Source organism: Silurus aristotelis (genome assembly GCF_946808225.1).
Source record: "Silurus aristotelis genome assembly, chromosome: 6".
Taxonomy (NCBI): Eukaryota; Metazoa; Chordata; class Actinopteri; order Siluriformes; family Siluridae; genus Silurus; species Silurus aristotelis.
Genome location: NC_139579.1, coordinates 3,722,837 through 3,735,701, shown reverse-complemented (window position 1 = coordinate 3,735,701; position 12,865 = coordinate 3,722,837). Strand labels below are relative to the sequence as shown.

General features: G+C 40.8%; 1 protein-coding gene across 1 annotated transcript in view; it reads right to left on the bottom strand.

The window, feature by feature from the left end:
- The window catches only part of jarid2b (jumonji and AT-rich interaction domain containing 2b), a 127,699-nt gene extending 124,458 nt beyond the window's left edge, over window positions 1-3,241 (bottom strand). Inside the window, exon 1 of the mRNA XM_083544260.1 lies at window positions 2,523-3,241. Coding sequence (XP_083400386.1) covers window positions 2,523-2,570 — 48 coding nt within the window. The 5' untranslated portion in view covers window positions 2,571-3,241. The remainder of the gene's footprint in view (window positions 1-2,522) is intronic.
- Between the last annotated feature and the right edge of the window lie 9,624 nt (window positions 3,242-12,865).

The window sequence follows — 12,865 nt, the reverse complement described above, 5'->3', positions numbered from 1 at the left end:
GTGTGTGTGTGTGTGTGTGTGTGTGTGTGTGTGTGTGTGTGTGTGTGTGTGTGTGTGTGTGTGTGTGTGTGTGTGTGTGTGTCAGCCATTACGGCAGGCCGAAAGCTGAAGGGAGCAGCAGCGCAGCACTTTCCTGCACTTCTCCTTTTAGCGGCTCGTGTCCATCAATCCGGGCGGCCTAATTGCGTTTGCTTTTATTATCATCTATTATCGGTCTCTTCTCGCCGCCGCGTTTCCCCCCCGCGCATGAATTTTAATAACGCACGCCGCATCAGCATCGGAGGAGGGACGACACCCTCGCAGCCCTGTTCCACGGGGCATGCCGAAGCCGAGCGCGTATAATTGTCCTACGCTAATTAAGGGGAGGTTAAATTAGGAGGGTGAGGAGTTTCGTGGCGAGCGCCGGCACGCATGGGACACCCTCCTCCTTATCCTCCTCTTCCTCCTTCTGCAGCCTCAGCACATCTCAAACGCTGCACAACATCATCGTCTCACAACTTCTCTTACATCCCCGAGCCGGCTGCGTCTTCACGAGAACGTCCTCTGTTTAGTCTCTGTGCACACGGGAATTAGGCTCAAAAAAAAAAAAAAAAAAAAAAAAGGGACCTGGACTTTTGTTGTTGTTCTTCAAGATTCTCTTTCTGGAGCCTAGAAACAGTGTGTGAGAAAAATCAGGAACGAATCTTCAACACGATCGTTTGTTTATATCTACAGCGGTGAGATAATGTTGCAACTTTGGCCAGTTTTTGTGGTGTGAAAATACGATGCTGAGGCGTTTCACACCCCTCGACTCTTCCGCCCCATCCCTCCCTCCCCCCTCCCTCCTCGAGCCAAAGGCTGACCATCTTGTTGCTTCGAAACAGATGTTCTCCATTCAGGCCTCAGGGATTCAAGCCAGATTTGCCTCGAGTTCACGTTTCTGTTACACCTGAGCCATCTTCAAGCCTTGATTACCTGGATCAGGTGTGTTCACATTGTGATGTGTGTGTGTGTTCGTGTGAGAGTTCTACAATCTATAGGGACCGGATCCTAAAGTGCAAACAAGCAGCTCCAAAATGCGTTTGCGAAACTCAATGCACTCACACCTCAAATTCTCTCTAGACTTCTCCAGCCTGGCAGAGTGTAAACAGGGTGTGTGTGTGTGTGTGTGTGTGTGTGTGTGTGTGTGTGTGTGTGTGTGTGTGTGTGTGAGACGTTTCTCCCTAAAGAACCTGTTGCTGGTGGGCGAGAACGAGACGAAGTCCTAAAAAACAGAATTCCACCAAATCATGATATACTTTCGAACGTAAAATCTAATCCGACGGGTGACAATTCGAAAGCAGGGTTGCTCCGAATCCGGTCTGACAATTTGCGAGGAACCATCGATGGTACAATTATCCAGATGTTACAGCGTGGAGATCGGATCTACGATCTCTACAAATGCCTTGACGAGCACTGAAACCGATACTTCACCTCTAACCAAAACATAAGCTTCCTGTGTGCTCCATGGAAGATCTTTAAAAGGAGGTTCTTTCCCCCAAAACTGACACCGATGGAAACCATTAAAGGGCCTACAGAAACCTTTCCATTCAGGTGTCTTCAAAAATATAAAACAAACAAAACAACAACAAGAATAAGGATTTTTTTTTTTTTTTAACATTTCCAATTTTTTTTTTTTTTTTTTTTTACTTTGCTCCAGAAAGGGGATGTTTAGAGATACTGGGGTCTCTACAAAAAAAAAAAGTAAAGCAATCTTTTGCAAAAGAAAGAAGAAAAAAAAGAGAGAGAGAGAGACTCCAGGCACCTTAATCCTTCTTCTCATTCTCGTGCTCACGCGTGCATGAGGAACAATGAGCTGGAACTCGGATCTACGCCACACCACACCACGAGGAACTTTCCCCACATGCACAACCACACACATACACATACACACCTCTATACACCATGCACGGTCAGTGGTACAGTAATAAGCACGCGCTCACTTATATAAAAATTCGGACGCGTAGAATGCGCGAGCTTCTGCCTGGTGCCACGCATCACGGGGTTTGCACGCGCACTCATACCCTGCTTTAAAAACCGGCTCCCAATGCTTATTGCGTACCCTGCTTTAAATGCATGAAGCTGCACGATTTGTTCCGCGTGTGCAAGGTTCAGGGAAACACAACACCCGGAATAAACACACACACACACACAGCCCCGGTATGGCTGCTCGTGCTCTCTCTCTCTCGAGCGAACAAAGCCGAGCTGAGAACAATCGGGTCTCAACAGCAAGGTTCCGGTGTCCAAGCCCAAAGTGGCACAAAGCCACACAATTCTTTCAAAAAACGTGTAGTAATGATTAAAAAAATGTAACAAAACACACACCAATAAGCTTGGATTCGATCTAATCGAAAAGTCCAGGTTTTCCGTCCCTGCGTTCAATTTCCAAGCAGACGCTTTTACATTGTAACGACGCGCATGCACGCGTTCACACGCAAGTTTGTATAACAAAAATATCAAACAAACGCAATACAAAGTGCACGAACTTGGAGAGCCGCACTTACATCTCTTCTCTTGTGGATGATGTTCCTCTTCGGTCTATCCTTGCTCATCCTGCGATCCAACCCCCCCTCCCCAAAAAAAAAAAAAAAAAAAAGAAATGAAGCTTGAGCTCGAACGGCTACATGAATTTCTCCTTTTTTAAAAAAAGATTCCTCCTTTTTTTTATCTCCTTCGCAAAAAAAATTAAAGCTCCAGCAGCAGCAGCAGCAGCAGCGATTTAAATCCCCCCGGTGGTGCAGTTCAGCTTCAGCTCGTGCCTCTTCTCTTTCTTTCTTGCTTGCTTTCTTTCTCCCCCTCTTTTCAGCTCTTACTTCCTCGGTATTTTCTCGGGTTTAAAAAAAAATCCTCCACATGCGCACACACACACGCACACACACACGCTCACGCACACAAAGACGACCCCCAAGAAAGAATAAATAATAATAATAATAAAAAAAAATCCGAAAGAAAGAAAATCAGTGGTCCGTGATGAGCGCGGACAGGCGGCCGCTTCTCGCGCACCTCATAGTTCGAAACAACTCGCAACAACAATAACTTCCATTAGTGGAGATGTGGCGCGTGCATGGCCCGCCTCTCGAGGACACGCGCTTAAACACGGACATGCATGCATACATGCATATATACGCATACACACAAATATATGCGTGCATACACACAAGCATGCATGCATACATCTATATGTACAAATATATATGTAAACGCCTGAGGTCGAACTCTTTCTCTGCGTGGGGGGAAAAAAACCCACGAATGCAAAAATAAAAAAAAAATATATTTTTTGTATTATTTTTGTTTTGTCCAAAGCGCGAGACACGAGGAGTGAACTCTGTCTCTCTTTCTCTCGTGCCGCAGCTAATCTGAGCACAGCTCCCCTCTCTCCCTCTCGTTCTCTCTCTCTCTCTACACACACACATTCGTACACACTCAGACTCAGCCCTGTACACACCCACTCACTGGTTCACACTCAGACTCAGCCCTGTACACACCCACTCACTGGTTCACACTCAGACTCAGCCCTGTACACACCCACTCACTGGTTCACACTCAGACTCAGCCCTGTACACACCCACTCACTGGTTCACACTCAGACTCAGCCCTGTACACACCCACTCACTGGTTCACACTCAGACTCAGCCCTGTACACACCCACTCACTGGTTCACACTCAGACTCGCCCTGTACACACCAGTGGTGGGCCGTGGATTTGGTACCTGGGCCTTCAGTGGGTTCTTACCTGACTTAATCCACCTCTTAATCCCACCACTATCACGTTGCGATTATAGAAACCATAAATACAATACAAAAATGCAATATAAAAACATGTGGCATTACAGAGACAGAGAGACATTTCACATAATACAGGTGAAGACCATTTTACTAAAACAACAAACCCAGTTAAGACGCCAAACCTTTACAATACAACCTTAACTGTGCACCTACATCATCTGGAGTATCAATATTTGTCTAATAACATGACAAAAACATAAAAATGTAAATAAAATACATATATAATTTGCACCGCTCCTCAGAGGCTGTAATCCAGTGGTACCGCTCGTATTCACTGGTCTGGAAGTGGAAACAAACCCTAGCTAGCTTCAAGATTGGCCGACCTCCTCACGATGTCTCGCTTTTCTTCAAAATGGATTTTTAAGTATGTCTGAGACCAAATCAATTTCTCTTCCTCTGTAGGTGTAAAAAAAGTCTAACTCTGATGTATTATTCTGTGCAGAGCTACACACGTGTTTTGCCAGTCGAACTTGGTTGTAACAGTTTCCCTCTGACCAACCAATCAGAGAACGGGAACATGCTGACTATTCTGGGCCAGCTAGCTGCCCTGTGAGGAGAATCTGAAATCTGATTGGTTAAAGAAACAGACCCATTCATAACATTCTCAAAAGGGAAAAAGGCCAGCAGTACTGACTATGAAGGCTCTCGGCAAATTAGATTGACATGGCAGCACATAGAGGCTGAAATCTGATTGGACGACAAATCTAACATCCACATACACGTACTGGAAGCAGTGCAGCCACGAGAAACGCTACGAAATGAAAAGAATAAACTGTTGGGAATAAATTAATACACAAATATTAAAATTCAGGTTGTAAATGTAGGCCAGTGCTTCTGATAGTGTTTAGGCCAGCAAAGAATGCCCACCACTGGTATACACACACACACACACACACACACACACACACAGGTAAACACTGGGACTCAGCCCTGTATACAAACACACACACTCACTGGTACACACCCTCTCACTGGTACACAATCAGACTCAGCCATGTATACACACACACAAACACACACACACTGGTACACACACTGGTACACATATAGACTCAGCCATATAAATATATATATATATATATATATACACACACACACAGGTACACACTCAGACTCCGCCCATCAACACACACACACACACACACACACACACACACACACACACACACACACACACACACACACACACACACACACATGCAACACACGCCGCAGCGGGAACTTTAAAACCCCTACAAGTTAGGGACTGTGTCAAAATAACCCCATTTGAGTGAAAGAAGGAACATGAAATTAAAGACATTCTGTTAATTATTAAATTAATAAAAATAAATGGGGAGTTATTTCCCCACATTGGATTAAAAAAAATCTAATAACATAGTTTAATATATATATTTTTAAATAGTTAAATTTTATAACCAGACCAAAGTATTAGGGGCTATGGGAAAGTATTCCCTCTCCAAGTAAAGCGAAAAGTCGTAGAAATGTAATGTATGAAGAAACACAGTCGATACACAGTCCTGATTTAACAAAATGTCGTGTTAAAAAAACATGAAATTTGTAAATTTTTTTCTCTTAGAATGCAGATAAAGATGGTGTGTTTTTTTTAATTAAAACTTGGTTTTGAAAATACTGTCTCCTCTACATAGACATTGTGTGTAGTTTAGTGTACAGTAATGGGACACATTGAACTCAAAACGACCAAGATGGCAGACAATGCTAAAGTTTTCATTGTGAAAAACTTTGTAGATGTAGATGTATATGTGGGCTTAGCCATACAGAAGTGCCTCGAAGTCTTTATCAATAAGTTCAGTAGGTCATGTACATAGAGCAAGATCAGTCTAAAAACACCTGGCGAGGTACAGACAATGATTGTTTCCTTTACTTTAAAATATACCTAAAAGAGGTAGATTTGAGGACTGAGAGTGACTCGATACACAATATTTACACACCCGTCGTTTTTGTTTTGTGTATGTGCAAATTCATACTAGCTTTGTTGCCACATTAGCAAACTATCTTTATACACTCACCAGAGGCAACAATCTCTGCTACTTCTTTTTAAAACTTAACATCTCTATAAAAATTTCATGAGCGGTCACATATTCCAGGATAAAACAGAACCTTTCGTTTTGCATTTTTTGCCATAAATCCGGCAGTGAGACCTTAAGAGTTGAAGCTCTTGCTCTGGTCCAAAGCCTTTAGCTCACTGCTTTAGGAACACTGTATCATGTACTCTGACCCCAACTTCCTGTACATGTATGTTGTGCCGTAATGTATATGTGACAAATAAAAGCTGTTCGTTTTTTTTTGTTTCTTAAAATGGGAACTAATTACGAGTAGGAACTAAAGTTGTAAGTGGGGAACTAAAGCAATGTCACACCACATGTCTAAAAAATATCAGGATTAACAATCTGGAAGGGTAATACAACTAGGAACTAAGCAAGAAAACAATTCCTAGCTTGGAAATGCAATGTAAATGCAGAACTCTTTGGGTTTTATAAATGGTGCCCATAATGAAACTCTAAATGGACAAAAATTCATACTTTGTCACTCTTTAAAGAAAAGTGGACATTTAACAAAAGAAATCAAATCCAATTTGTGTTTGTTACACAACATTTCACTTTCTGTTGGGATGCATCACATAACAGCAGGCCACATCATGGTTTATTCACACACAAACAGATAAACAACAACAACAACAACAACAACAAGCTGTATTATATTTAGTCTTTGGGACAGCAATGTGTTTGTTCCAGAAATAAATTAGCAGTTTGCCTTCTATACTATACTACATCACATTTTTCTAAATGAATAAACCAACAAAATATGAATGTGTCATCATGTCCTATAAACATCTCTAGCACGCTATAGATCTTAGTAAGCCTGGTTGTTTTTATCATTTCACTGGAAGCTTTTGAACGCTAAAAGCATCTGCAGAGAAACCGAAACTTTTGTGAAGTCACTGTATCTACAGTAAGTTCTGCCAAACACGAGCACTTGAAAGGAATGAATTGCGCATGAAAAAAAAGAAGTTGAAACTATCAAATGAACCTGAATGAGTTTGAGGGCAATGAGCTGATGATTCACAAAGAAATGTGTCACATCATGCGGGAAGTCAATATCAACCGATTCCATCGTCATCGTCATCATCATTGGTGAAAGTACATCATCCCTCATATTCTGGGAACGAATGACTATGGTGTGGTGTGTGAATGAATGAGCAGGATCACATGATAATTACTGGGGTTCATATAATATGAAGCCTCCTGCTGGTTTTTGCATTTTTATTTCACTAAAACCCATTTTACTACACAGCTAACATTCATGTGTTCACACTCTTTCATTAAGTTATGCAAGAAATAAACAATATTGTGATAGTTCCTGATGGAATAGATTTCAAAATCAAACTCAGTGAGGCACATCACCTTTTTTGACATACAAATCCATTAGATCATTAATATTTGACTTCTGCACCTTCCCTATCTGGGTATGTGGAATTTTGCTCTCCGTCAAAGTAGCATGAGGATTAATTTCATATAAGTTATAGCATCAGAATTAGAATCAGGTTTATTTGGCTGTGTTTACACACAAGGAATTTGGTTTTAGCTGTTGGTGACTCTCAATTGTACCGACATAAATAACACTATCCATTTGGCTTAGACTTTCCTAGTCAAAACAGACTATACGAGACAATACGAGACAATACAAGTATTAAATCGAACACAATATACAGAGTATATAATTTATGACAGATCAGTAATCTACATAGAGTGTAAGAGAGTATAGTATAGTGTGGTAGTCTAAATAGCAGTATTGTGCATCATGTAAGATAAAGAATAAACATTAACAAGCTCGAGGTGAATTGTTTTTACAGAATTCCTTCCGTCATCCTTTGACACTGCCTGCCGGTGGTTTAAAGATTTCTGTTAGCTTTTATATTATTTTTGAGAAATTAGGTTTTTTGAAAAGAGCAGGCAGGTACAAGCAAAATACAGTAATCTTCTTTTTATCGCGTTGGTCACATTCCAAAACCGCCCGCGATAAACAGGTACCTCAAAAATCCTATTTTATGTTTACAGTACTGTACTGTATTTACATTTACTTCATTTTATAATTAGTAGTTACATTTTTATTAATACATTTCATTATTTCAGCATAAAACTCTAGTCTTTCGTGCTATCTGAGAGACCGGGAAAATCAGCAAAGCAAATTAGTTATGTGGAAAATGCAATTCCGTGATAAACCGGGGACGCGAGATTTGACCCGCAGTAAAGCGGGGGATAACTGTAATTACTGGGTGACGGGGAATGAAAAAACAGTTTCTTTACCCATGTCTAGACTGGTTATGAAGCGGAGGGATGTAGCTGAGGTTGAGAAACTGTCAGAGCCAGATTGCTTGTGGTCCTTTCCAAAAATATCTACATGTAATATATATATATATATATATATATATATATATATATATATATATATATATATATATATATATATTTCACTTTCCCTCACTTGAACTAGGAGGCACAAAGCCAGCTCCATGGAGGTATTATATACATGGAACATGGCCTGCTATAGATCTCTGATATCATCATCATTCATCATTCATTTTCTTCCGCTTTTCCGTAATTCGGGTCACGGGGGCAGCAGTCTAAGCAGGCCCCTGCCTTCGACTGCTGCCCAATCCTCACAGCACCGTCCCTTACGGTCCCTCCTGCAGGTGGTGAGCCCACGGGAAATCTCTGATATCAATCCTACTAATTAATCTCTATTAATTGATAAGCTGAATAAGCACAAATCTCCACAAAAACACTCCAAAATCTGGTGGACCAACTTCCCAGAGGAGTGGAGGTTATTATAACAGCAAACTGGGACTACATGTGGAATAGAATGAATGTTCAAAAGGTACATATGAATCTTATGAAAAGGGTGTGCACACACTTTATATATAGAAATTTCTTATTAGATAGATAGATAGATAGATAGATAGATAGATAGATAGATAGATAGATAGATAGATAGGATAGATAGATAGATAGATAGATAGATAGATAGATAGATAGATAAATGTGCAGACAATGTTAAAGTCAAATCGAGTCAAGCTTAGGAGGTTATGATGTTCTTCTGACCAAAAGAAGACCTCCAAGCCTCCATTGCTGGGTTTTTTGAGCAAATACTTTAACCCTGCTCAGTTGTATAGATGAGATTATTGTAAGTCGCTTTGCATAAAAGCATCTGCCAAATGCCATAAATATAAGTGACAAATTAAAAAACATTGAATCAGGATTGAAGGCAAAATCAAAGTAGGACAGATCATTTGGACCATTGAACAGATACAGATACAGACAGGGGGCTTGGTGCTACACTCCCAAACTAAAGTATCACAATTTGGCAAGTGATAAAAACTGCATATTATGTGAGTGTGGCAGCATATTATAAAAAAGGACCACAAATTTATTGTGAATGCAGTTTCTTTTCCCTTTAAGTGTGTGTGTGTGTGTGTGTGTGTGTGTGTGTGTGTGTGTGTGTGTGTGTGTGTGTGTATAGGAGTGACCCTAATTAAAAAAATTTACATTATTTTATATTTTAAATAATAAAACCCCACAGTGTTCATTTACTTGCACCTGAACCCAGCAAGAAATGCTGAAGCGGCTTGGCCCTGATTTACTCCCGTTTTATTTATTTTTTTGCTAATGGCTAGCAAAACGTGTTAATGTAATTAGCTGAAGTTGAACTTTTGCCTGAACATGCTGATATTTCAGATTCAGATGTGTGAGGTGATGACATGCGCTATATTCCAGCCTTCATGTAATATGCAGACCTATCGCCTGGGCCTAAAAGGTTTCCATGCAGCAGGTTCTTAGCCTCGGCAGGGCCAGGATCAAAGCTGACCGTGAGTTCGATGAACAGGGATCATGCCGGATCAATAACTTAAAGATGAATAATTTAATTGCTGCCCGGTGTTGCCAAGATATCGTGTATCCCATTAAATCGCCAGGTCCTGTAAAAGCCAAACGGAACGCGTTTAACGGTGTCGGCTGCGCTCCGGCTTGTTCGATCGATAATAAACTGCAGGAGAGAAGGCAATTATAGAGGAGCAGTTCCGTTCATTTTGACTCGAAAGTGAGACCAGATACCCGGCGAGAGGGAGCTGGCGGAGGAAGAGCGTAACCTAAGCGGTCTGCTTGCTTGCACACACTTCCTGCGCATTTCCTCATAATGGCTAAGAGCTGCATTCAGACCAGCTGCGGGTTTAGGAGGCTGCAGGGCACAGAGCCATGTCTGATAGAGGGGAATTGATCGGAGCTCTAATCCTGAAAGCTGGATCATAATAACTTTAGTATTTTGTTTCTCTTCCTTAATCAAATTACACTAAACTGAGATCAGAATATTTTAAAAAAAATTTTTTTCGAAACATCTAATTTTTTTATTTCAATTTTGAGCCAAAAACATTTGAATCCACAATATTAGACAAGAAGTTTCTTCAAGGGTTCCTCCACTGAATAAATCAAGGTTCTACACTTACTTAAAAGGTTCAGATCTTTTTTGGTATTAAAATATATTGTGTCATAGGGTTCTTTTAAAGGATCTCCTTGAAGCACAACAACAACATCTTCTTTCCTATTTTCTAGATTTAACTTTTTGTACTAAAAACATTGAGGTAAAGTACAAGACATCAGACCTTCACAGGAGCATCACAGGCATATACACACACACACACACACACACACACACACACATACACACACACACACACACACACACACACACACACACACCACACACACACACAAACACACACACACACACACACGCTTTCTTAGGGTTATTTGTAGCTATTTAAAGTAGCTTCGAGTTTATAAGTGGTAGGAGAAAACCAGAGAACCCAGATGAAACCCTTGGGCACATTGGAAACTGAGGAACTTTGGGTGTATGGACAGGACATTAGACCTTCACAAAGCATCACTGATGCACACACACTTTTTTAGGTTTTTTGCTCACAAAGCCAATTTAAAGTAGCCTCGGGATTGTAAGTGGTAGGAGAAAACCAGAGAACCCAGATGAAACCCTGGGGCACACTGAAAACCGAGGAACTCTAGGTGTAGGGACAGGACACCGGACAATTATAGAGCATCACATTAATATACAGTATACACACACTTTCACAGACTTATTTGCACAGAAAGAAAATTTAAAAGTAACCTTATGTTTATGTGTGATAGGAGAAAACCGGAAAGTTCCACAGTGATTCGGTTGATGTAGCTGATTCTGCTCAAGAGTTCAACAGTACTAAGGTATAAGTAGCATTTTCATCAGCGGATCAGATTAATAAAGTTTCATCCAGAATGGCAGTGTGGCACATTCATGCATAAGGATGATTTTCTGTTGTTGTTGTTGTTTCAGTGCTTGTCACTTGTGTATGTCTGAAACAAATTGTCTAGACAGATATTATCATAATGCCTCGACTACAGGTGGAGCTTTACACTAATAAGGCTCTCATTTCCACCCAACAGCTTTTGTAACCCAAATGCAACGCTAAGCCAGATGTTGCGTTATGGGCGTCAGCAGCTGGAGGCGTGTCCAATTCTTTACAAACCGGAATCCAAGTATCAATAAAGTATTATTTTTATGATCATGCCCATTTTTTTGCGGTCATGTGTTTGTATAAAACTTTGTTTTCTATTTAAGCAGCTGCTGAAAAAACAGACTCGCCTCTGGTAAATACAGATGAGGGTTTTTTTAATTTATTTATTTTTTATCTGTTCTACACACAGGCTTTTATTATTTAATTTATTTATCAATTGATTGTTTGTATAAATACTTCTCTTAATTACTTAAAATAAATAATTACATACACTTACTTAAATACATTACATAGTAAATTTGCTTGTACAGTGGAGAAGCAGTTACTGAGCCGGAGCTGAATCAGTCTGATGGTCTCGCTTTGCAGCTTGCTGGTGTATAATTGTATACAAATTATACAATTACACAAGAAGTGCCATTTAAAGGTCTACTAAACGTTTATGCTATAACATATCTGCCTGTGGCTTATTAAATTAGTTCCATTCCGTGGCCTTTTGGCACGTTTGACTTCTTTTCTGATGACACAGATTTGAGTGAGAGAGTGTGTGTGTGTGTGTGTGTGTGTGTGTGTGTGTGTGTGTGTGTGTATGTGTTTTTGAGTGCATTTCTTTAGTACCGAGTGTTCTGTGCGTGACATTTAAGCCCAGAGGAAATACAAAGCATTTCATAAACATATATAGACACTCAGATACAGACACACACTCAGGGGGGCTACCAGGAGCCTGTTGGTTGCACATTATGCATTTACAGCTGTGCATTTCCGTTTGTCTATGTTTCCTGCTGTGATGCTGCACAGGCCTGTTTTCCTGAGCCACTTTAACTGCCAGTGCTTGTATGTGTGTATGATTGTGTGTTTGTGTGTGTGTGTGTGTGTGTGTGTGTGTGTGTGTGTGATGCAGAAGCTCCAATCAGCCACAAGGCGCAGCAAGGGGCCAGGCCAGGCATTGATTAAAGCTTTCACTCTTAATACAACTAATTGTTCAGTAAGACAGAGCAGGCAAGCTAATTCAGGTTAATGCAGGAAGGCCGGGAGCCGGGCGAATCACAACGACCGAATCAAGATTGATTTACAAGCTGTGCACAAAAGGAAAAGAAAAAAAAAATCCATATTCATGTCAAAAGATGAAATTGAAATAAATGAAAGCGCAGACCCGGGCCGTCCTCGAAGCGCCGCACGGAGACAAATTCCCCATCAGTGTTTAATTGTTAAAACAAATTTCATTTGATCGGGCATAATTACAGAGCACTTTCTGATCCTGAATAATGTCAAATTGTGAGGCTAACTGTTGCTTTGAGCAACGTGTTTAACAGCCCCAGTGCAGTATGATCGCGATCCCCTTTGAGCCCGACTCTGAGGTGACTCCAGCAGACCGCAATTAGCGAGGAAAAAGAGCGTGGCTGGTGATGGGGGAGGGCAAGGAGGGGGTTTGATGAGGGGGATGGGAAACATAGAAAAACACACAAAACAATTTTCTGTCTTTTCGGAA